At 41.9% G+C, this 26370-nt stretch overlaps 1 protein-coding gene across 3 annotated transcripts; it reads left to right on the top strand.

Moving 5' to 3' along the window:
* The first annotated feature begins 278 nt into the window (after positions 1-278).
* On the top strand, positions 279-26335 carry vil1 (villin 1). 3 transcript variants are annotated; one of them, XM_029703497.1, is made up of 20 exons: positions 279-654; positions 13464-13572; positions 13718-13792; positions 13881-14077; positions 14872-14980; positions 17850-17960; positions 18831-19039; positions 19234-19312; positions 20089-20187; positions 20705-20858; positions 21316-21416; positions 21547-21684; positions 21871-22029; positions 22160-22339; positions 22766-22911; positions 23080-23224; positions 24243-24431; positions 24625-24693; positions 25001-25153; positions 25295-26335. In XM_029703497.1, exons 2-20 carry the CDS (start codon positions 13492-13494, stop codon positions 25406-25408), a joined length of 2508 nt encoding a protein of 835 aa, XP_029559357.1. In that variant the 5' UTR covers positions 279-654; positions 13464-13491; the 3' UTR covers positions 25409-26335. The 3 variants fall into 3 exon arrangements, with proteins under 3 accessions (XP_029559357.1, XP_029559356.1, XP_029559358.1); XM_029703496.1 differs by lacking the exon at positions 279-654 and adding an exon at positions 5265-5406; XM_029703498.1 differs by lacking the exon at positions 279-654 and adding an exon at positions 8038-8057.
* The last annotated feature ends 35 nt before the right edge of the window (positions 26336-26370 follow it).

Genomic DNA, 26370 nt, shown 5'->3' with positions numbered 1-26370 from the left:
CTATTGTGTACACTAGCAGTTTTTCTCTATATTGTTAATATTCAAATGTATATTATAAAGAAATCTATCTCATCTTCCTATTGTGCGATTCTTTTACAGCAGCAAAATGCACCTTCCCAAGCACTTACAATCCTGTGCAACCTTGCCAGCTCATCGGCCCATTGTGCAAGAGACGGGGGGGGGGGGGGGGGAAGGGAACTAGGGAGAAAGGTGGGGGAGCTGGATCTCCTACTCACGAGTGTTGAGGTTGGGTCTTAGCCCCTCCTTTGAGGGCCTGCAACAGTCCAGAGCACTTTCACAAAGGGAGAGCCATGGAGCTGAACTAACCATTCGCCCAACACCTCAGGCTTACATAAGCCTTGGGAAGGGGAGTTGAGAGTCCGCCAGCCCATGCAGCCCAGGAGAGGAGCAACCAGTGGCAGCCAGTCAATGGGGGAAGCAGCTCTGAGGTGCAGGCTCTCTTTATCTCCTTCCAAGCACTTCCAGGCACCACCACCACCGCAACACCAAGGGGCTGGTTAATGAGTTGGAGGAGCTGTGCAGAAGGGGCTGAAGTTCACCGGCACAAGCAGCAGGTGGAAGAGTGAGAGAGAGTGTGAGAGACCCTGATGCACTGACTCTGTCAAGGAGACGCACGCCCTTCACCTGACTGAGGTAGTTTTTTTTTTTGATGGGTGAATGTTCGTTGTTCGTTTTCTTGTGTTTGTAGGTGGTTGTGGTGCATGGTGCAGGTGTGAACAGGCTTTGATTTCGTGAGAGGGTTGTTTAGTGAGCCAGCTGAGCGAGAGCTGGTGTAAAACACTTCCTTAAGGCTGACAATGGTTTCAGAGTTGTCAGGAGTGAGCAGGTGTACGTGTGTTGTGTGTGCGTTTGCATGAATGTATGTGTGTCTGTTTCTGGAAGCCTGTGGGCATGTGTGCACTGTTTTGTGTGGCCCTGCTTGCATTGTTTCTATGTTGTGTATCTGTATGAGCCTACTGTGTGGGTGTGTGTGACGTGTACGCAATTCCAGGTCATTATAAAGCTGAGGGGATGCGCATCATACGTATGGCCCTGCTTGCATTGTTTATGCGTTGTGTCTACTGTTTGTCCATAGAGGTCTTTTGGTAACCTGCCTTGCTCTGAATTTTCCCATGCCGTCTCTCCTCTCTAACCAGCAAGGTTTCTCAGGGGTTCCTATGTTGAGTTGCTGCATGACTTCAAGGGAACAAAAGTCTGACCCATTAGTGGAACAAACATTTCCCTACTGTACCAACACATCTCCCACTTAGCGTTCGCCAAATTTGAATGGTCCGTTTAGCTTGGTGAAGCACTCTGAAGAGCCCACCCATTCGTCATTTGACATGGTGGTCCAAATATCACCAAGTGAGGCCATAGTGGTCCGATCCTCTGGACAGTTGGATAGACAAAGAGGCCAGTGAACGAGGAGGCAGGAGATTAGAGAAGAGAGTGGGTGGCTCAGGGAAGGGGCCTCCATGATAAAGAGAAGGCTTCAGTAATGGCCTGCATTCGATATCTGGTTCAGCTGTAGTTCAAACTTTGTGTGTGTGTGTGTGTGTGTGTGTGTGTGTGTGTGTGTGTGCGTGCAATTACAGGTCATTTCAAAGCTGTGAGGAACTGCGAGAGTTAATCATTTGTGCATTCCAAGATTTTGGCTTGGGTGTTGGTAGAATTCCCTTAATCTGAAAATCAGGGAGCTTTTAATCACCAGACTATTATCCAGAGAGCTCTGGCTGAGGTTAAACCAGTACAATGTGGCACAAGTACAACTACAACCTACAGAAAACCAATATAAAACCAACAGAGAAAAGAGAACACATACTACAACCTATAGACAACCATAATATAAGTTACCAAAAGAGGAAAAATAGCACATACACGATCATCTGTATTTTGCTTCCCTTTACTGCCTAAATCCACAGATAGACCCCTACTACATAGAAACAACCCTTACTGACAAAAAAACTAAACCACCATGCAACTTCATTGTTACTGAATAGAAACTTCACTGATGCATCAGGTTCAGTTTGAAAGTAATTGATGACCAAAGCCCACTCAAACACAATACATCTAGCTCTCCGTGGTATTCACCGTGCAATTGTGTTCTAAAAATATGCACATCTAGTACTTTCTTCAAATAATTCAACACAAGACCTTACCGTGCAGTTAACAATCATTTCCATATACAGTGCATTTGGAAAGTGTTCAGACCCCTTGACTTTTCCACATTTTGTTGAATTACAGCCTTGTTCTAAAATGCATTAAATAAATAAAAATCCTCATCAATCTACACACAATACCCCATAATGACAAAGCAAAACAGGTTTTTCAATTATTTTTTAAAACAGAAATACCTTATTTACATAATTATTCAGACCCTTTGCTATGAGATTTGAAATTGAGCTCAGGTGCATCCTGTTTCCATTGATCACCCTTGAGATGTTTCTACAGCTTGATTGGAGTCCCCCTGTGGTAAATTAAATTGATTGGACATGATTTGGAAAGGCAAGATTCAAGATTCTCTGGTCTGATGAAACCGAGATTGAACTCTTTGGCCTGAATGCAAAGAGTCACGTCTGGAGGAAACCTGGCACCATCCCTACGGTGAAGCATGGTGGTGGCAGCATCATGCTGTGAGGATGTTTTTCAGAGGCAGGGAGACTAGTCAGGATCAAGGGAAAGATGAACGGAGCAAAGTACAGAGGGATCCTTTATGAAAACCTGTTCCAGAGTGCTCAGGACCTCAGACTGGGGTGATGGTTCAACTTCCAACAGGACAACGACCCTAAGCACACAGCCAAGACAACGCAGGAGTGGCTTCGGGACAAGTCTCTGAATGTCCTTGAGTGGCCCAGCCAGACCCGGACTTGAACCCGATCGAACATCTCTGGAGAGACCTGAAAATAGCTGTGCAGGGATGCTCCCCATCCAACCTGACAGAGCTGGAGAGGATCTGCAGAGAATAATGGGAGAAACTCCTCAAATACACGTGTGCCAAGGATGTAGCGTCCTACCCAAGAAGACTCGACGCTTTAATTGCTGCCAAAGGTGCTTCAACAAAGTACTGAGTAAAGGATCTGAATACTTATCTAAATGTGATATTTAAGTTTTTTATTATGAATAAATTTGCTAACATTTCTACAACCCTGTTTTTGCTTTGTCATTATGGGGTATTGTGTGTAGATTGATGATGGGGAAAAACAATTTAATCCATTTTAGAATAAGGCTGTAACGTAACAAAATGTGAAAAAAGTCAAGGGGTCTTAATACTTTCCGAGTGCACTGTAAATACCTGGTAATTGTCTGTGCCATAAAATTAAGTGTTAGGCTATATGTATATTCTCCAAACACACAACAAGGGCAGGAGGGAAAGGAAGTACCACAAGTGAACATGAGGAGGCCAAACACAATAACACATCTATTGACTAAGGACAATTCCACAATTCCACAGAAACTCCAGTTTTTCACTTTAAAAGTATGCCAAACAAAAAACATTGATTGCAAAGTTAAACAAACCAACTCTATTTCCCAAGGACTACGTTTAACAATTTCCACTGAAAATTTTACAAAAACACATTTACTCGAAGAACTGTGCAGGAGTAAATCTTGGTAACAGAATGTAGGTAAAATCTCCCTCGGTTTTTGTGACAACATTTTTTTTAAACTCTGTTATATCTACTTTGAATTAAAAATGGGGTGTCAGCTATGATATGACAATTTTTCTAATTGAAGTACAGTAAGAAAAGTGCTTTAACATCCGGTACAGACTGACATCATGGGTCCCCGAATTGTACTATACAGAAATGCATAATTCTCTTCATGGTTATGTATCCTGAGTAGGTACACAAGGGTAGAAAACTTCAATATCCTCCTTTGCATGTTTGCGTATGATTCTACACACTGGCTATTATTCTAATGAGCTCTGCCCCCAAACAACACCACATTTGGTTGGTCCAGACCAGACCAAATCTCTACCAAAAATAGACTATGTTTCACAAGTTTGGACATCCCAGCACAGTAGAGTGGAGTCCAGTACAGTACAATACAGTCAATTATACTGTACTCTACTCTAGTGTGCGCTAAGATACTCAATGACTGTTTATGAATGGACGAAGCCATCGATCACGTGACATCCTTCATTCCTATGTGAAGACTCAATAGAGCATTTGAAGCCAAGGATGTCAGTTAAGGTGGTGTTTCATGGATACATAACATGCATCATTTAGAGCTACTTCAAGAAGTGACCTTGCCGGCTAGCTCAGTGCTGCCCCTTCTCATTGAATATCTCAAGTTGAAGGCCGACCAGAGTACTGCAGGCTGCCATTAGCAACTAAACTATCCTAACTTCTTCTGTGTGCGATTTTAAAATAATCCGTTTGAGGACATACATCTGCTGTAATAGAAGCAATTATTGGTTCCGTGATTGTCTTCTAAATATACATATATTTTTTACACAAAGATTGACATTTTCCAATTCACTATAACGGGGAATCCTGTTTTCTGCAAAGAACACCTGCAGAACCACGGTCGGCCTTGAACTTCGTGGCTTCGATGAGAGGGGTCAGTGTTCTTACCTGACTGTACTGTACTAAACTTTACTTTAGTGTTCTGTACTGTTCTGTATTGTACTGACTTCTGCTCTACTTGACAAAATGTCAACCACTTTTCAACATCCATTGACGTCCGGTGTCGGTCGGTGCTCAGTGGGTGAGAGGGCTGGTTACTGTACAAGGATAGAGAGGGGGCTCATGGGTAGGTGTCATTAAGAGCCGGGAGAGGTGACATTAACTGGGAGGGGTTGTCCAGACTGTTTTCACATTTGCTTTGACCACCAGATGACAGGAAGAGAAAGAAAACAGTTATGAGCTGAACATAACAGTATGCCAGTGGAAGGGAGGACAGTAGCACTGGACCCAACTGTGGTTTGTGACTACTATGAATTCTCATTGTAGCCAATTCATGCAGCTATTCTGTTCCTCATTTTTCTGTCATTCTGTTACCAATTTGGTAACAGAATTAAATGTTCTAATGCATTAATAAATTATAAACCAAATTGTTATCAGTAAAATGAGGGAGAGAAATTTAAAATATCTTAAAGATATGTGTTTTTTTGGTAAGGTTTTTGTGTTCCTATTTGATGTGCTCCTATAAGCTTTTTACATGGAAATGCCCATAAACACTGTGGGGTCTAGGAACAAGGTCGCTCGTCACTAGATAAGAGAAGGCACACACCTGTATGCATATCACCTCTCTCTTCCCATAAATGGATGGAGGGAGAGAGGGAGAGAGAGCGCAAAGTTCAGGTGCTGTAAATCGCGTGGTGAGATGTACAGGTAGTCTGCTGCTGCCTGCTAGATCCTGACACACCTCACCCTCTCCTCTCCACTCCTGTTCCCTCCACATCAGGTGAGTCCTTTGTACAAAGTAACAAGCTAACAGTCGGTTTCTGTGTGTTTTCGCAAAGACGTCATGTAGAAAATGGGCATTTATGCGGCATGAGCTCTATTGATGTGGACAATTAAGGACACATTATGTCTTGGTCGCTGTGGAACCATGGGAGGTTAGCCAGGGAAAATGGACCTATCAGATGTAGATATCAGCTAAAGTAGTAAAAATGTCTGCCTGCAAATGTATTGCTATTGGTTACAGGAAACATTTATTTGAATGGAAATGGGATTTGTTTGAATGGAAATGGGATTTGTTTGAACAGTATATTGTTACAACAATATGTCTAAAATAAGCCAAATCAAAAAGGGTAGTTTTGAGATATTAATATTTTAAATGTCATTATACTCCTTAATTTAACGAACGTGAAATTTGCATTACAGAATCTAGACACACTCCATATTTGAGAGAACACTATAAGGAGTATAATGACATTAAGATGTTGTCTGTACGGGTTTACAGGAGTCATGTATAGGTCTAAAAAAAGGCCTACAATTGACAATTTCATCATGATATTCAAAACAAAATGTGTGATGTTTCCTCCCAATGATGTTCCTATGTGAGAATTCATAGCGGTGGGAAGTAGTGGTGCTGAGGGAGCTGCAGCTCCCCCTGATAAATCAGAATCAAAAAATGACAAAACACAATTTTACAAATATCAACAACAACAAAAAATGATGTATATGGGCCTTTATTACACCTGTATGAGCGGACAAAAATAGTCATCAGTAGCACGGGGATAAAAAAAAATGTCTTGGCACCCCCATCTCTAAACATTGGCTTGACGCTAGGCAATATTTCTTATACTTACAGAAGGCAAATCATTTCTGCAAAACTAAATATAAATGTTGATATTAGTTGGCAAGGGTCTTACTACAACATTATTGTGTTTTGATGTACACTATGTATACAAAAGTATGCGGACACCCATCGAAATCAGTGGTTTCGGCTATTTCAGCCACACCCGTTGGTAACAGGTGTATAAAATCGAACACAAAGCCATGCAATCTCCATAGACGAACATTGGCAGTAGAATGGCCTTACTGAAGAAGTCATTGACTTTCAACATTCCACCGTCATAAGATGCCACCTTTCCAACAAGTCAGTTCGTTAAATTTATGCCCTGCTAGAGCTGCCCTGGTCAACTGTAAGTGCTGTTATTGTGAAGTGGAAATGTCTAGGAAGGACAACAGCTCAGGTGCGAAGTGGTTGGCCACACAAGCTCACAGAATGGGACCTCTGAGTGCTGAAACACTCACTACCGAGTTCCAAACTGCCCCTGGAAGCAACGTCAGCACAAGAATGGTTCAGCAGGAGCTTCATGAAATGTTTTTCCATGGCCGAGCAGCCGCAAACAAGCCTAAAATCCCCATGCGCAATGCCAAGCGTCAGCTGGAGTGGTGTGAAGCTCGCCACCATTGGACTCTGGAGCAGTGGAAACGCTTTCTCTGGAGTGATGAATCACGCTTCACCATCTGGCAGTCTGAAGGATTAATCTGGGTTTGGCGGATGCCAGGAAAATGCTACCTGCCCCAATGCATCATGCCAACTGTAAAGTTTGGTGGAGGAGGAATAATGGTCTGGGCTTGTAGTTCCAGTGAAGGGAAATCTTAACGCTACAGCATACAATGACATTCTAAACGATTCTGCGCTTTCAACTTTGTGGCAACAGTTTGGGGAAGGCTCTTTCCTGTTTCAGCATGACAATGCCACCGTGCACAAAGCGAGGTCCATACAGAAATGGTTTGTCAAGATCGGTGTGGAAGAACTTGACTGGCCTGCGCAGAGCCCTGACCTCAACCCCATCAAACCCCTTTGGGATGAATTGTAACGTTGACTGCAAGCCAGGCCTAATCGCCCAACATCAGCACCCAACCTCACTAATGCTCTTGTGGCTGAATGGAAGCAAGTCTCCACAGCAATGTTCCAACATCTAGTGGAGAGCCTTCCCAGAATAGTGGAGGCTGTTATAGCAGCAAAGGGGCGGACCAACTCCATATTAATGCCCATGATTTTGGAATGAGATGCTCGACGAGCAGGTGTCCACATACTTTTGGTCATGTAGAGTATTTCTAATACCTTTTAAGACTTTTTATGCTAGATGTATTGTAAGACCACTTTTCCATATTTGACCAGAAATCTAAGCATTTGCTTATTCCTAATTTTCAGGATGGAAAATGGTTGAAAAATGTATATACCTTAATTACTCAAAATTATAGACTCTTAGCCTTCATTTTACACCAAAGTTGATATGCTCTTATAAACTTCACATGTTAGTGCTCATGGGTCTTTTTACATGGTACACATTGTGGGATCTAGGAACAAGGTCGCTCGTAACTAGATAAGAGAAGGCACACACACCTGTATGCATATTACCTCTGCTTGCCATATATGGTCACTAAAGTAATCGACAATCAAAAGTGTGTGTGTGCGTGTGTGCGTGTGTGCGTGTGTGCGTGTGTGTGTGTGCGTGTGTGTGTGCGTTAGAGAGAGAGATGTTAGAGAGAGAGAGAAGACAAAGTTCAGGTGCTGTAAACGGGTTGGTGAGATGTGCAGGTAGTGACACATCTCACCCTCTCCACTCCACTCCACTCCTGGTCCCCCCACATCCGGTGAGTCATTTGTACAACGTACCAAGCTAACAAACAGTTTCTGTGTGTTTTCGCAAATAAGTGATGTAGCAAATGGGAGTTTATGCGGAATGAGCAAATGGGTGTTTATGTGGAATGAGCTCTGTATTGATGTGGACATTTAAGGAGAAATTATGTCTTGGTCATTGTGGAACCTTTGGAGGTTAGCTAGGGAAAATGGGCTCAACATGTATCCGATATATAGCTATCAGCTAAAGTAGTTTTTGCCTGCAAATGTATTCATATCGATTATAGAAGAAACATTTATTTGAATGACATATTGAGCCCATTCTGAAAACGTGTATATTGCTAGTAACAATATGTCTAAAAATAAGCAAAATCAAAAAGAGTAGTATATTATTATTCATATTTTTAAGGTTGAATAAATGAATATGAAATTTGCTTTACAGAATCTAGACATACTCCATATTTGAGAGAACACTATAAGGAGGATAATTACACCAAGATGTTGTCTGTATCATGTACGGTTCACAGATCATAGGGTTTTACAGGAGGCATGTATACGTCGAAAAAAGGCCAATTTCATCACGATTTTCTAAGAAATTGCATGTGATACATATTTAAACACCATGTTAAACATCCTTCCTCCCATTGATGTTCCTATGTGAGAATTGCCAGTACAATCTGAGGATACTAAAAATATTTTCCGCTCCCGCTGGCATGGAATCGCCCTATTATCCAATCATGACACAAGCAAGATAAGTGTCGTTGTGATGAATCATTATTGTATTACTCAACAGACCTCTGAACAGCAGTTATGGGAGGAAAAATGGTGCTGATAAGTTGACTCAAAGTTATTGTTTTATGATAAGCAAACACGCATTTATACTGCGGTTACTCCACAAGTAGAAAGGCTCATTATGAGCAATTTGAAATGAACATTTTGTGAACAATCACTCACTTGGTTTTATTCCATTTGACAACTTACAGCAACGAAAATCAAATAGTTTTCAATATCATGAATTTGGCTGGGATGTGCAAATCAGAAAGAGTGTTTTTGAGGACATACATACGCTGCATGGAACAGAAAGGAAAGATAAGCAGTGAAGGTTAAGGTTAAGCAGTGATACACATTTAAACAATATACACACACAAACCTACATGTACAAATTACCTCGATTAACCTGTACCCCCGCACATTGACTCGGTACCGTTACCCCCTGTATATAGCCTCGTTATTGTTATTTTATCGTGTTACTTTTAATTATTTTTTACTTTAGTTTATTTGGTAATTTTTTTTTAAACTCTTCTTGAACTGCACTGTTGGTTAAGGGCTTATAAGTAAGCGATTCACTGTAAGGTCTAGACTTGTATTCGGCGCATGTGACAAATAACGTTTGATTTGATTTGAAACCAGCATGGAGCAACTATACAGTAATGAGTTGATGAAGCTGTGAATAGCCCATCATGGGTCTTTGTAGTTATGAGCCTTATATTTATTATTGAATCTACCCAGGGTGTTGGGGTGGGTCATTTGATTGACAAACACTCAGGCTACAAAGGACACAATGTAATAGGCCTGCTAGTCTGTTTCAGCGATGGCTGCTGTTTGGTTTAGAAGCCGTATGGAGACGAGTCTGTGGTTACAAGAAACAGACAGAGTGCAAACACAGCACAATATTACTTTATGGTCCACTGCTCATAAACTGAACTGGGCTTCCATGGTCTATCAACAGCCATCCAACTAGCCAGCCTGCCAGCCAGTCAGCCACACAGTATGCTGTTCCAGCTGGCCCTCTCATTCTCTAAATGAAGATTCTATTAATCGGGACAAATAGTTCTGTTAAGTGGATGTTTTGTTCCTATATGTTGTTGGGGACTATCGCTACTTGATATTCAATTAAAGCCTTTCCACAGTGGACATTTGAATAAGAGTAGCCTACTCTGTGTCCTAGAAACCAGTCCTAAAGGTTTAACGCCTTCTCTACCTCTCCCTTAGATTGATCTGAAATTATATTAGCATTATCATTAAAACTTGGCTTCGCCTCAGCAGCCAAATGTACCAACTAAATGACAAGCCATAAATGTGTCAATCCCTGTATTTACAGCACGCTGTACAATGGAATGGACCACGAAATGAAGCACACAATAGACACATATATATTTATAATTCTGGCAGGTCCTCATTACAAGTAATGCATGAGACCATGATGCAAAAGTTGACATTCAGCTATCTGTCAATATATACCAATACAGCAGTATAACTGTAGACACTGTAGTAAGGCACCATATGTTTTGACACTCAGAAAATTGGAGACTGCTGTGTTCAAGACTGTGGTAACTATTGGGAGGTACTGAGACTTTCACTTCCTGCTTTGTGGCAGCTGTTTACGCTCCTCCTGCAAAGGTGGCTTCAAAATATGTTGTTCATTTTATGTAGTACAATGAGCACAGACTTAGACACTCTTGAGCAGTATACTCCCGTTACCATTCTGTGACCTGAGATAGGAAATACTCTACTGAGGTCACATCCAGGAGTGAAAGTAAGGCAGTACGGTCCGGTACGGCGTGCCGGCAAAATAAATAGTGGGGGTACGGCATACCGGTAAAACATGATTAAAACAAAATAATTAAAGCAAAATGCCAAGAAAACTGTCGGCTATTACATTATTATGTATCATTACCGCATGAAAAATGAGCGAATGGACTTGAAAACGGGTAGCATAGCCTATGCTCCAAAATGCGATGTGGTTCGACGAGAACACTCACACTTTGCCAAGGCAGGGAGAGACGAGTGGCCGACAGCAGCAGACAGCAGTAGACGTACTGTATAAATTCTGGCCTAATGACAATTGCCAAATGCTGTTACACTTTTTGGTGTTTTGTGTAACAGATGTCTTTTTCCATTCACCACTGTTTGGAGTCTGGAAATATGTTGCGAGTGGATGAACATGTGCGGATGGCTTTGAAGTGATTGTTTGACAATCAGATGACAACATCAAGACTGGTTGTGTTTATGCCACAGTAAAAGGTAATACTTTTTAATAGTTAACTGAGAAATCTTTACGGCTTGGCCCACAGAGATCCTATTGAATCAATAGGGATTATATATGGAATTCTATGATACACAACACTAAATAATACATTAATTGCACTATAACAGTGACAAACGATGCCCACAAGCTGTTATGGCCTACATAAAGCTGTCCCAACAGCAAAGACCCAACAGCAGTCCCAACACCTTACCACTGCTACACCTGGCTTTCAACAGAGCCTTGTCTGGCAGCGAAACAGTTCATGCAGCCTCATTTACTGCCTTTAAAAAAATCTAAGCTGATATGGCTGACTTGCTTAAACAAATGTGGTTTCTACTGATGATTGAGATGTACAAAATATGGCATAAGGGGACGACAAGCGGATAAGAGGCAATCCGTAATTCCGATTAAGACATTAATGAGCGAGCAACGACGAACGTAGTCAATATAACTATTTGTTCAGCACTTTTGAAATGTACAGCGACAGAATTCAGAACATGGGCAGTTCTTACAGTGTACTCCCTGTACAACAAGTCAGACCCATAGGATAAATAAAGGGGGCATATAAACAGACAATGAAAGCTCTTACAACATTCAATGATTACATTTCTCTAAAACAGGTTATAGGCTACAGTACATGTGCACCACCAAGTTAGAACAGTAGGTGAAATTAAGAGGTGAAAATAGACCAAATTATTTGGGTGAGGCACATTGAACTCCGTTTGGGTCTTTACGTGTCAAGAAAGATAACACTATTTGACGCGTTAAATAAGCTTAATTTGACACGTGAAATAACAGAATACTATTATAGAATGTTGTGTGCGCTGAATTTGCACATGAAAGCCAAGCTCCACCACTACTATCAGTAGCACTGTCAAAGCTGTTCAAAAAAAGTTGGCAAACAAGCACACACCAGGCCACAAACGATGTGTTAACAATACCGCGTTGGTGAAAATAGACCAAATTATTAGGGTGAGGCACATGGGCTACTGACAGCTTACTACACAACATACACTTAGTATTACTTTCTTAGCTACAGTATACATATCTCCCTTGCATATTACATCATTTATGCAGCAGCATACAAGACATTTTTGGACTCACCTTGTGAAGGTGTCGCGGCGGTCCTTTGTGGGCAAATTTTGTCATCAAACTTTGTCATTAGTCTGGCATACTCTGGATTTATCGTGGGAACTCTGAGAAAAAAAAACACACAGCCACACCATTGAATAGCAGGCTAACATTAGTGGTTGCTTTGCAACGCTTGCAGTTAGCCACTGATTCCCTCCAAATGACTCATTGTTGAATTTGCGATTTCCAACTTGTTGTGTAATGTTTATGTTCAATGACCGATGAGCACCGATACATTTTATCCATCATTTCTCTTCATTATTTATCTTCATATGACAAGGATTAAAAAGGATTTGCCTGTAGATTGTCGACTTGATTCATGATGATGACTGCTAGCTAAGACTTTGAAAGTAAGATGTTGACATGATCAGTCCAATCAAAGCTACTGTACATATAACATGATTTAACGTCATTTTATCTGTGGCCAGTGACCTTGAGCCTTCTTGGAAGGGCACTTGTAATATAACTCTATGGTAAGATGTTGACGTGATCAACCCAAAGGGCTGAAATTTTGGATGTCTACCCTTACTAGGGACTTAAACTTGGCGATGACGTACTGTCCCCATGAGTGACAGAAAACTGAGCCAATCAAGGCGCAATACTCCTATTTTCTGCTGGCTCGCCCCATCACCACAGAAAGCACTGAGCTAGGCTGAAACACCTGCATTTTGAAACTGTCTTACTCAAGAAAACAAAAAAGAGACCATGTGTGTATGCAGCTTTATTAACTGAATTATATATATATACTATTTTTATACAATGATTTGCAAACTAATATGAGATATGTATTAATGCCAAAATAACATGAAAAACAGGCAAGCCCCCCCCCCACCCCCCCAAAAAAGACATTTATTTATTTATTTTGCAAAAAATGTGGGGCTCAAAACAGGTGTGGCTCTGATTAGGCCCACACACAAGTGTGTGCACACAAAGGATATCCAGTACAAGGAATACATTGAATCTACTTTCACCCCTGTCACATCATTGACTCTGCCAATGATCAACTCATTGACTTATGGATCAACTCCTCCCCTTAGCCAGTCATGTGAGGTAGCAGAGCAAGATAACACTAGGCAACAGTACAGTTTATAGAGTTTGTGTCTGTTTTGATGATGTTTTTCGGTATTTCAAGCCCTTTGAATCATTGTCTGGAATACTATTGAACATGTCAACAACAGAATATGAATAGGTTAGCTTCATTAATAAATAGTGAACGACCACTACCTCACTCACACATTCCCTTCCCCCCCCTTCCCTCTAGGTATCTTCTCCAAGCTGAATCTGGCACCATGCCACAGATCGAGGTCAAAACCCAAGTTGCAAAAGTCCTCAATAAAACCACGCCAGGGCTGCAGATATGGAGGATAGAGGTGAGAGAACAGCACATATTTCCTTTGTCATCACTACATAATGAATATGCAGAACATGTAAATAACAATTTAGGTTCATTATCAAACTTTTTCACACAATGAAATGAAATGCAATTGAACTGGTTCCAATTTTCCAATTGGTCAGGCCATGGAGATGGTGCCCTTCCCTTCTAAAGCATATGGACAGTTCTATGAAGGAGACAGCTATATCGTTCTATACGTAAGTAATCAATGTAACGTTATGATGCACCCCAAAAAATACATACAGTGACATCCCAGTAACATCATGTTTCTGTCTGATCTCGTAGACCAAGAAGATAAACAGCTCATTCACCTACGACATCCACTTTTGGCTCGGAAAGGACACCTCCAACGACGAGCAGGGGGCGGCGGCCATCTACACCACCCTGATGGACGAGCACCTGGGGGGTGTGGCTGTGCAGCACCGCGAGGCGCAGGGCTATGAGAGCGACACCTTCCGCGGATACTTCAAACAGGGCATCATGTGAGCTACGTAGTCCACACCCTACACCTGCCTACTGTATGGAAAGAAAAGGAACAACTCTGATACAATGATTCCCATTGAACACAGACAAATTAGCAGCAGCTCACATGTATCCAATGCAACGTCACTATTTACACTAGAGACAAACAACTTGAGTTCCTCCAACTCATCACTCAAATAATCCACCATTTTGGCTTAACCTCAAAGTAACACACCCAAACACCCATAAAACATTTTTTAACACCCATAAAAACCATCTACCCAACACCCACACACAGTTTAGTGGCACTGTCAATGAGCACAATACCAAAAAGCCTCAAACCAAGATATTTGGAATGATTATGGTGCCATGAAAGACAGTGGCAAGAGAAACACCTTGTTGATGTACAGGAGGTGACAATAGGAGGAACCAGAATCTTGAGAAAAAAGGTAGCTACTGGTATTTCTGTAGCCACCATCGGTTTTGTACTGTAAATCATAGTGAAATTATATCACCTCCCACTCTCTACAGCAAAAGGCCATTTCCCCTTGTGGTGACGTACCTAACATGTAATGGTTTTCAGAGCATCAGAGGTGTATTCACTAGGAAACGAGTAGAGACCAACAGGCTGAAACAGGAAGGGATCTACCTGAAGATGTCCAATAAGAAAAACACCTTTTTGTTTCAAAACCTTTTGCTTAAATTTGCGCTAACAAATACAATCCTGTTAATTGCCAAATAACAACAGAAATGGTTTCAGACCATCATTCGTGGCTGTCATCTGACCACATTTCTTGCGCATGTTTTTCTGCAGCTACAAGAAGGGCGGCGTAGCGTCTGGGATGAAGCAGGTGGAGACCAACACCTACAACATCCGTCGCCTGCTCCATGTCAAGGGAAAAAAGCATGTGGTGGCTGGAGAGGTGAGAAAGCTCAAGCCAACGTGACCCTTGTGGAATATACAGCCTTCACAGCCTCTGTTCATGCCTTCACAGCCTCTGCTCTGCCCCTGACTAGGATGTCTACTTCAGTTACTATATTTTCTTCTTCAATTTCACTTGACTAGAAACAGCTCAGCCTGTGCATGTCACTTTTCTGCCTCAGAACAAACGCAAAACACTTCTTGTACAGCGGATTCAACTTAAGTTCAAGTGCATCAATTATTAGTCACATTTGTTGCGCCACTGGCTACCGTGTAGCTCCTCACTGACATAATCACAAGAAAGCCTATCAAGAAATTACACCTGATGTGCCTTATCCATTACAAAAAGTCCAAGGTTAAAGGTTGACTCAGCCAAATGACATTGCGACAAGCAGCACCGGAGATATTGAGATGAGCAAGATGCAACACTTTGCGCTGACACGGTCACACACAGTATCTGTGCATGCACACGGTTCGCTTCACGCTGTGTACAGCTATGTACAACGTGGTAGCCACGGGACAAAAACAGCAAGTTGAGCCTCTTAGTTGTTTGCGGAAATTGACCCACTACACTGTTTACTTTCTGCATCTATGTCATATCGCTGAGTCTACCTTTAACGTTCAACTCAGACATACTAATTGTGAAAGCTGAGTAGAATAAAGAGGATATTGTTAACCCAGCGAGTACCCCATAATGCCGGTGCGTTTTAGACTTCTAACCCCTTTTAAAAAAGAATGTAGCTACAGACTTCTGCGTTGTACCATTGGATTAGTCTAGTTCATCTGCATCCACAGATACCAACCATTCTATGTGATTAACGGGGGCTGTGCTAGAGTGGTGTTTGTGAAACAAGGGAGTATTCCAAAGGGGCACGGTGCCGGGTCTTTTTACAGAAACATCTGTGGAGTCCAAATGATTGGAGATACAAACTATTCAAATGTATCTATTAAAAGCTGAGACTCCCACGAATATTCTACGACGCTTACGTGCGACACAAGAGTCGTTAGAAGATAAGGGGTTCTACAGAAAATATCATAGGAAATCCCAGGACATAGTGTCTGTAATACTGTAATAATCTAACATAGTCACTGTCACAAACTCCAAATTCCACACAGTTGTCACTGACTAGTTGGATATCCAATTCCCAGTGAGCCAACAATTTCCCTACTTACAGCATTTATATTCATTTTTTATTAGATTTTTTTAATCAACATTATTATGGAATTCATCTGTGTCTTTTCCATCCCCATCCACCTCCCCTTTCCATCATCATCAATCCCCCTTTCCATCCCTATCATCCCCCTTTCCATCATCATCAATACCCCTTTCCATCATCATCAATCCCCCTTTCCATCATCATCAATCCCCCTTTCCATCATCATCAATCCCCCTTTCCATCATCATCAATCCCCCTTTCCATCATCATCAATCCCCTTTCCATCATCATCAATCCCCTTTCCATCCCTATCAAACCCCCTTTCCATCATCATCAATCCCCCTTTCCATCATCATCAATACCCCTTTCCATCATCATCAATCCCCCTTTCCATCCCTATCAAACCCCCGTTCCATCATCATCAATCCCCTTTCCATCATCATCATCAATCCCCTTTCCATCCCTATCAATCCCCCGTTCCATCATCATCAATCCCCCTTTCCATCCCTATCAATCCCCTTTCCATCATCATCAATCCCCCTTTCCATCATCATCAATCCCCTTTCCATCATCATCAATCCCCTTTCCATCCCTATCAAACCCCCTTTCCATCATCATCAATCCCCCTTTCCATCATCATCAATACCCCTTTCCATCATCATCAATCCCCCTTTCCATCCCTATCAAACCCCCGTTCCATCATCATCAATCCCCTTTCCATCATCATCATCAATCCCCTTTCCATCATCATCAATCCCCCTTTCCATCCCTATCAAACCCCCGTTCCATCATCATCAATCCCCTTTCCATCATCATCAATACCCCTTTCCATCATCATCAATCCCCTTTTCCATCATCATCAATACCCCTTTCCATCATCATCAATCCCCTTTTCCATCATCATCAATCCCCCTTTCCATCCCTATCAATCCCCTTTTCCATCATCATCAAACCCCCTTTCCATCATCATCAATCCCCCTTTCCATCCCTATCAAACCCCCTTTCCATCATCATCCATCCCCTTTCCATCCCTATCAATCCCCTTTTCCATCATCATCAATCCCCTTTTCCATCATCATCAATCCCCCTTTCCATCCCTATCAATCCCCCTTTCCATCATCATCATCAATCCCCCTTTCCATCATCATCAATCCCCCTTTCCATCCCTATCAATCCCCCTTTCCATCATCATCATCAATCCCCCTTTCCATCATCATCAATCCCCTTTCCATCCCTATCAATCCCCCTTTCCATCATCATCAATCCCCCTTTCCATCCCTATCAATCCCCCTTTCCATCATCATCAATCCCCCTTTCCATCCCTATCAATCCCCCTTTCCATCATCATCAATTCCCTTTCCATCCCTATCATTCCCCTTTCCATCATCATCAATCCCCCTTTCCATCATCACCACCCCCTTTCCATACCTATCAATCCCCCTTTCCATCATCATCAATCCCCCTTTCCATCCCTATCAATCCCCCTTTCCATCCCTATCAATCCCCCTTTCCATCCCTATCAATCCCTCTTTCCATTATCATCAATTCCCCTTTCCATCATCATCAATCCCCCTTTCCATCATCATCAATCCCCCTTTCCATCATCATCAATCCCCCTTTCCATCATCATCAATCCCCCTTTCCATCATCACCACCCCCTTTCCATCCCTATCAATCCCCTTTCCATCATCATCAATCCATCCTTGAGAACAGGTGGACATGAGCTGGAGCAGCTTCAACAAGGGGGATGTGTTCCTGCTGGACCTGGGCAACCTCATCATCCAGTGGAACGGACCCAAGAGCAACCGTATGGAAAAACTCAAGGTAAGGAGACATTGTAGACCGCAGCCATAGAGATAACAGAACTTTACAGGTGACATTTCCGTTGTCTAAACGCTGCGAGCAAAGTGGACAGATCTCGTCAGAGTTTAGTTCCTGTCTGTGCTTGGAGATTTTTTTTATTTAACCAGGCAAGCCAGTTAAGAACAAATTCTTATTTACAATGACGGCCTAGAAACAGTAGGGTTAACTGCCTTGTTCAGGTGCAGAACAACAGATTTTTACCTTGTCAGCTCGGGGATTTGATCTAGCAACCTTTCATTTACTGGCCCAACGCTCTAACCACTAGGCTACCTGCCACCCCATTTTACCACCCACAGTTTTAATGAAGTGAAACTGTGGAGTGGTGGTACTTTGTTTTTACTTTGGTGCATCATGAATGAGAGATAAGTGAAAGCAGGGGTTCAACCACATTGCTTTCACACCTCCAGGCATGTCAGGTCAGTGATAACCATATGGAAGAGAAGTGAGGACAGGTGCATTTTTTAAGTATTCAAACAAGGCCCCTATGTAGGAAGACCTCTGCCTCTAAACCTAACCCTTCCAGCATGGAAAGCATACAACTAAGAAAGGAGTGTGGTTCCAATGGCTCAATAAGGTAGAGCATAGTGGGTTTTATTGTAAAATACTGCCCTTATTGTAAAATACTGCCCTTGTTTTATTGTAAAATACTGCCCTTATTGTAAAATACTGCCCTTATTGTAAAATACTGCCCTTGTTTTATTGTAAAATACTACCCTTGCACTCAGGGTGCTTTGGATAAAAGCATCAGCTAAAAACTATCATTAAAGAGCGCCCTAGTACCCTGGTGGTGGTATGATTGGTGGATATTGTCACGTTTGCTTTTCTCTGCAGGGGATGAATCTAGCCAAAGACATCCGTGACAGGGAGAGAGGGGGACGGGCACAGGTGAGCGTGGTGGAAGGGGACGACGAGAAGTCTTCAGAGGAGGCCATGAAGCTGATGAAACAGCACCTAGGAGAGACAAGACGGGACATCAGGGACTGCATCGCACCAGACGACATAGTCGACCAGAAGCTGAAGTCAAGCGTGAAGCTCTTCCAGTGAGTGCTGACCCCTGACATGACCTCAGGGATATCTATAACCTCCTTATGGCCTGTCATAGACATGATAAGCTCTTATGACCTGTCATTGACATGTACTGTAGCAGATGTGAACTAGCTAGTGAGAGCTAGCCATTTTTCTTACAGAATTATTGTTAAAAAATGATGTGTAACATTTTGTTTGTTCTGTGCAGTATCTCAGATGCCCAGGGGAACCTTGTGGTGCAGGAAGTGGCAGTGAAGCCTCTGACTCAGGACCTGTTGAATCACGACGTCAGTCTCCTTGTCAATCAGGGAAAGGGGAGGGGGCATGTTAAAGGAGAAAGGGTTTAAAGTGCACTTTGTCGCCACTTGTCTACTCAAGCAAACTTTTATCCAGAATTCAAAGTACAGTATTTGGGCGTGTGCTATTAAATTATATTGACTGAGCTTAAGCATAATAAAATGATCAGGTTCATACAAGAATGAGAAGATGATAAGGATATGATAAAGATCCTTCTGCGAAATGTGTAAGCCGAGAGCGATAAGTATCTGTAAGTTTTACACTAGTTCTGTGATGTTTTAATGAGAACTGAAAGAGAGACTATTTCTGCCCTGTGACACCGAACAGAGACAAACATGCTTCCCCTTGAGGGCTGGCATGTGGTCTGAACAGTCAAAATTAGCCAAACTTCTAATACTAATACATCTAGATTACAAGGGGTACACAGAAAATAAATCCACTGTCTGTCTGCGTCTAAGTATTTCAGTTAAAAGCCAACACTGATGTGGTTTAAAACCATGAGAAATGAGGCTCACATGAAAATTGAGGATTACAGTAACTGGTTCTCATAGTAATTGGTTCTCATTTTTAGCGCAGTGAAAATTAATCTGTTGGGATTGTTAGCGACATTCTCGGTATGCCACATAATAATTGTCCCTATGTACAGAAGTGAATAATGCAGTACTGACACTCAGGCAAACAGTAAACCTCATTACTGGTCAGTAGAGGTATAAATAAATGTAATTTCATACATGAGACATCTAATCTAAATCTACTAATTTCACAGGACTGCTTTCTGTTGGATCAAGGTGGTACACGGATCTTTATCTGGAAAGGAAAGAAGGCTTCCAAGACAGAACGGTCTGAGTCTTTGGATAAAGCAGAAGTGAGCCGCACCTCGACACATTTTAATTTCACAATGGTTTTGATAACCCTTTGCTGTCCCCTATAGGCTTTTTAGGGGAATTCATACTGACTGTTATAGGGGGTCCGAAAATATCAGACACCCTCGGTTTGTACATCTCATATAACAAATACCCAAACAAGTTAAACCTGAAAACCAGCTGAACACCTGAGACACTTATTCTGGTCCTGGATCAAAGGTCCACTCAATGAGTTACCCACTCTCTCTGACACCCATATATCTATAACATTCTAATGTATGAATACTTTGGTACATTCCTAGCAAAAGAAAAAATAAACAAAGCACAGGAATTACATTCCATGTGATCCCTATTTGAGCCAGTTTGGAAAATAATCCTGCAGCAACAAGAAATGTGAATTATTATGTGGATTATAATGAATGCAATGATTTTAGGGGTTGATACATTTTCATCAACAAAATAGTGATCAAATTAAGATCCTACATCTGTATTTCAAAATCTAAAATCTTGGAATTCTAGGCATACAAGAAGGCGAAGGGCTACCCTAGCTCCACCTACATTGAGACGGTGAATGATGGTGCTGAGTCTGCCGTATTCAAGCAGCTGTTCCAGAAGTGGACCGTGAAGGGTCAGACTGTGGGGATGGGAACCACAAGCAGCACAGGGAAAATTGGTGAGCAAGTCACACTGGATATACACTCAATGCACAGTAAAACTCAAATGATGTCAATTAGCCTATCAGAATCTTCTAAAGCCATGACATAATTTTCTGGAATTTTCCAAGCTGTTTAAAGGCACAGTCAACTTAGTGTATGTAAACTTCTGACCCACTGGAATTGTGATACAGTGAATTCTAAGTGAAATAATCTGTCTGTAAACAATTGTTGGAAAAATTACTTGTGTTATGCACAAAGTAGATGTCCTAACCAACTTGCCAAAACTATAGTTTGTTAACATGAAATTTGTGTAGTGGTTGAAAAACGAGTTTTAATGACTCCAACCTAAGTGTATGTAAACTTCTGACTTCAACTGTATTTCTCAACTTGACTAATGAAACTAAGCACTCAGTATTCACTGGTAAAAAAAACTGTGTCTCTAGTATCTGTGAATGTGTTTTCTTGACAATGCAGCCAAGGTTGAGCAGATCAAGTTTGATGCAACTTCCATGCATGCAAGGCCTGACCTGGCTGCCCAGCAGAAAATGGTGGACGATGGAACAGGCGAAGCAGAGGTTGGTTGGTAACAATAATTCTTCTATCACATCCTGTTATAACTAGCTTTGACACAATAATCATTCATAATCCTCCCCTTTAAACTATACATCCAATGGACACCAACATGTCCTATTTTCCTCCAACCAGGTGTGGAGGTTAGAGGACAGTGAGCTGGTGCCTGTGGACAGGAAGTGGTTGGGCCACTTCTATGGAGGCGACTGCTATCTCATCCTCTACAAATATGAAGTCAGCCACAGGAGTCACTACATGCTATACATGTGGCAGGTCAGAACAACCTGCTAGCCACCATTCCCTGTATGACATAGCTCTTTTTCTGCTTGGCAATCAAGCTTTGTTAATACCAGAAAATGTTGATATGAGAAGAGCTTAATTTCATGACTTAGTCTCTGGCTTGCTTTCTGCAACCTATGCAGATAGATAACTAGGATGTGTTTGATGTGTGCAATATAGGGTCGTCATGCGACCACGGGAGAGCTAGCTGCCTCTGCTTTCCAAGCCGTGAACATCGACAGGCAGTACAACGGGGAGCCAGTTCAGGTCCGAGTGCCCATGGGGAAAGAACCACTCCACCTCATGGCCATATTCAAGGGCAAGATGGTGGTCTATGAGGTAAGCCCTCCGTGTGTTCCTTTGTCAATGAGTTTTCAAGGAAATTCTTGGAATGTTTCAAATATATCGTCTTAAAAGATTCTCATTTAATGATTGTATGTAATCATTCGATTGTAATCATGGTTTGCAGGAGGGGAGCTCCAGAGTCAACTCTAAACATGTCCAGCCGGCAGTTCGTCTCTTCCACGTCCATGGCACCAACGAGTTCAACACCCGCGCCATTGAAGTGCCAGCACGCTCTTCATCCCTCAACTCCAACGACGTCTTTGTGCTCAGCACTGACACTTGCTGCTATCTGTGGTACGGAAAGGTAAGCAGCAAAAACGCCATAACCTTGTAATCCAGGTTAAGCAGAGTAACAGGTCTCCAGCTAAGCATTGATGATGAGAGTACAAACAGTGGCGTCATGCCCAATGGCACATGCCCCCTCAGATTTGCCCAGTTTTTGAAAAATTCTGATGCTAATTACAAAACTTTATTTTAAGCCCAAATGTTATCATAATTATCTATAAAAAGATCTGTCAGCGGTATTTGGGTGGAGGGGCACAATGATTGGACCAGCCAAAAAGTACAAGGAATGTTTTTTTTATTAGATAAGCAAGAAATTACTAAATGTAATAAAGGAAAATTGCACATACTTCGTGCCCCCTCTAAAATAATGGGTGCCTGATGTCTCTGAGTTCAAGGGCAGTACTTTACCTAGTTATGCAACAGGTATGACTCTCATCCCTTGCAGGGCTGCAGTGGCGATGAGCGAGAGATGGGCAAATCCCTGGCAGACATAATCTCCAGGAGGGAAAAACAGGTCATTGCAGAGGGCCAGGAGCCGGCTCACTTCTGGGTCAATCTGGGAGGCAAGTCCCAGTATGCCAACAGCAAGAGGTACTACACTTGATCCCTTGGTTTTATAGTTACCTAAGGGCTCTGTTCATCTGAATTCAGCTAGCGGGTTTTGTTTTATTAATGAACTCAGAAAAACATTGTTTACAACTGAAAATTACATCCCTTTTTTGACGCCTTCTTCCTGGTCCGTCTGTGGTCTCTGCCAAGGCTTCAGGAAGAGCACAGCAACATCACCCCACGTCTCTTCGAGTGCTCCAATCAGACGGGCCGCTTCCTGGCCACGGAGATCACCAACTTCAACCAGGACGACCTGGACGAAGATGACATCATGTTGCTGGACATATGGGACATGGTGAGGGCCTGTCTTTTTAGCCTTTATTTGTATTTATTAGGGATCTCCATTAGCTGCTGCCAAGGTACTCTTCCAAGATACTCTTCCAAGATACTCTTCCAAGATACTCCTCCAAGGTACTCTTCCAAGGTACTCTTCCACTCTTTCATTAAGGCACTTACATCACCAATTAAATAAAAGATAAAACAGTACATCATATAACATTACACCACTACATATCTACAATACAAAATGAATAATACCACCATACAACAATATTGCAATGAACGTGTGTGTAGAGTGAGTGTGCTAGCGTTTGTGTGCCTATGCCATGTGTCTGTACGTGTGTGTGTCACTTCACAGTACTCGCTGTTCCATAAGGAGTGACAATATTATCCGCTATCATCCTCAGTAATTTTCTATCCAAGTTGTCAGATCCCAGTGGCTTGTCATTGTTGATAGACCAAAAAAAATGTATCACCTCTTCCACACTCACTTAATAGACTTCAAAATTACAATGCTTGTCTTTCATAATTTGTTCAGTTATACTTGAATGTGTAGAATCAGCACTTGTTGCTGGCATGTCATGCCTAAGTTTGCTAATCTTGCCAATTGAAAAAAAACATTTTAAAGTAGTTGGCAATATCAGTGGGTTTTGTGATGAATGAGCCATCTGATTCAATGAATGATGGAGCTGAGTTTGCCTTTCTGCCCAAAATTTCATTTAAGGTGCTCCAAAGCATTTTTACTATCACTCTTTATATCATTTATATTTGTTTCATAGTATAGTTTTACTATTTTTATTCAGTTTAGTCACATGATTTCTCAATTTGCTGTACAACTTGCCAATCGGTTGTGCCTGGAATCCAAACTGATTTACCATGTTTCCTCATTGTTACAGTCTGTTTTTCCAGACTACTACTGTACTGTCCTTTGGTGGCCACTATCAATCTACAGTCTGGAGGTTTGGTTCTTGTAAAACACAAGCGGTCCAGAGAGGACATCCTTCCTTACAAACCCTTGACCTCTTCTTACTCAGGTGTTCCTGTGGATGGGCAAGGGAGCCAATCAAATAGAGAAGGACAATGTGGTCCCCACGGCACAAGAATACCTGAAGTCCCACCCAGGGGGTCGGGATGTAGACACCCCCATCGTGATGATCAAACAGGGCTTTGAGCCTCCCACCTTCACTGGCTGGTTCCACGCCTGGGACCCACACATGTGGAGTGTATGTAGCAAGAATATGAGTAATTATGAGAAAATAATACACATTGTAGCAGGGTCATGTGCTTATAACAAGTCTAACAATGCGTTAGAACTGCATCATAATGCATTACACCTGTTGGTTTCAAGTGTTACCAAAATGTGTTTACTCGGGGCACAAAATATTGATTTAAACAAGCTGATTATTATATCCACAGGGAGGGAAGTCCTACCAAGAATTGAAGGCTGAGCTTGGGGATGCCACTGACATCATCCAGATCACTGTGGTGAGTCTACTCTTTCTCAAGCGCACTAACATAATCTGATTTACGAAACCGTTCTCGTGTAAGCATTCTTTACAAATGCAGTGCATCTACAGTATGCAACGGGAAATGTATTTAAGTATTAGTGTTAATCTGACTCATGGAAAACAATGTCCGCCAACAAAGTTGCCGAAGGTCTAGCCACCAGTTGACCTGGTGTTTTAACCTAGCCTAGCCATTTAGGAAAAATGATGGCATTGTCACAGAAACCAGTCAGATATGATTTTCTGCAACGGTTAAAGGAATGGTCTCTGTCTGTTTGTGGCTACAGGAGAGAACCACATCCAATTCCACTCAGAATAACTCCAAGAACACTGGAATACCACTGTTGCAACCTACCGTTCAGGCCACCTTCCCTGCAGACAAGCTGTTGAACTGCCAGACAGAGGACCTGCCTGAAGGGGTTGACCCCACCAAGAAAGAGGTAAGCTACACCCGTGAACTCCATGATTGGTCTCTCTTCAGTCTGTATTTCAGAGTAGCTGTCAGCTAAATGCATGCTTATTGTTCTCACTCATCTATTTTAACATGTACTCTAACTATACCATACCTTTATCTTTTCCAGGAGCATCTTTCCAATGATGACTTTGCTCTGATCCTGGGTGTGTCCAGGGTAGAGTTCTACTCCATGCCCAACTGGAAGCAGCAGAATTTGAAGAAAGAGAAGGGTCTGTTCTAGAAGGAGTATATCTACACCTTGGGTCTCATTTTGACAGCGTAAAATAACTGCATTGTTGTCAAATCTCCTCAAACTCTATTTCAAAAGGGGTTCGGAATGCAAGAGTTCTAAATTCTGCATCTTGAATCTGCACTGTTATTTGTGCATCTTAGACCCGCAGAAATATTACTCCAGCGTGGACATGACATGATTTTGAAATAAGCCCCACTAAAACAAAAGTATATGGAGTATTTCAGACATGGCTGACACTTTTTCATGCTTTCAAAATTAGGCCTCTCGTGTTTTGTCATCTAGCCTTGCACTTCTACTCTTAGCCAAGAGAATGTGTGCATGAGTGGGTAGTTCTCAAATAACTGTAAACAACAGATTGAAGTACCTTTAGGTTTAGTCTTGCAAATAATCTATGATTTTTTTTTCTTGCTTCTGAAATGTTGTTGTTATAATGTAGGCAATCGAGTTATGAAGATGGCATTAGTAGTTGATAGAAAGGATACTACACGTTTTATTATTGGAGATTTAGCATAGCATAGCGTAGCATATTTGTAGCACTTTCCCCCCTGAATTGCTACTTGTGTCACAGAATTATATCTGGATATGTAACGTGCCTGTCAGGCATTTACAAATAAGTAGAATATGATATTGGTTCTATACTTTATGTCCACAATTAGCCTTAATATTGAAAACATATCTGCAAATGTATATTTGCAATCTTCAGAGGACCACAAGGGCTTAGTTTATTAGTAGGTACTTTGTGTTTCATAATATAAATGTTGAGGTCTAACGTATCAATGAAATTATGACTGTCAAATGGAGATATCTATTGGGGTATTTTGTTTTTGCTATGTTGGAAAAGCAGATGAATATATCTCTATGAAGACCCTTCATTTGCAATGCTACAATGACAGTCAATAAAGACCATATTCCCCAGTTTGTGTTTTCAGTACCTTCAGCAAATCATGACT

Source organism: Salmo trutta, chromosome 20 (assembly GCF_901001165.1).
Source record: "Salmo trutta chromosome 20, fSalTru1.1, whole genome shotgun sequence".
NCBI classification, from domain to species: Eukaryota; Metazoa; Chordata; class Actinopteri; order Salmoniformes; family Salmonidae; genus Salmo; species Salmo trutta.
This window is presented reverse-complemented; position numbering and strand designations above follow the sequence as displayed.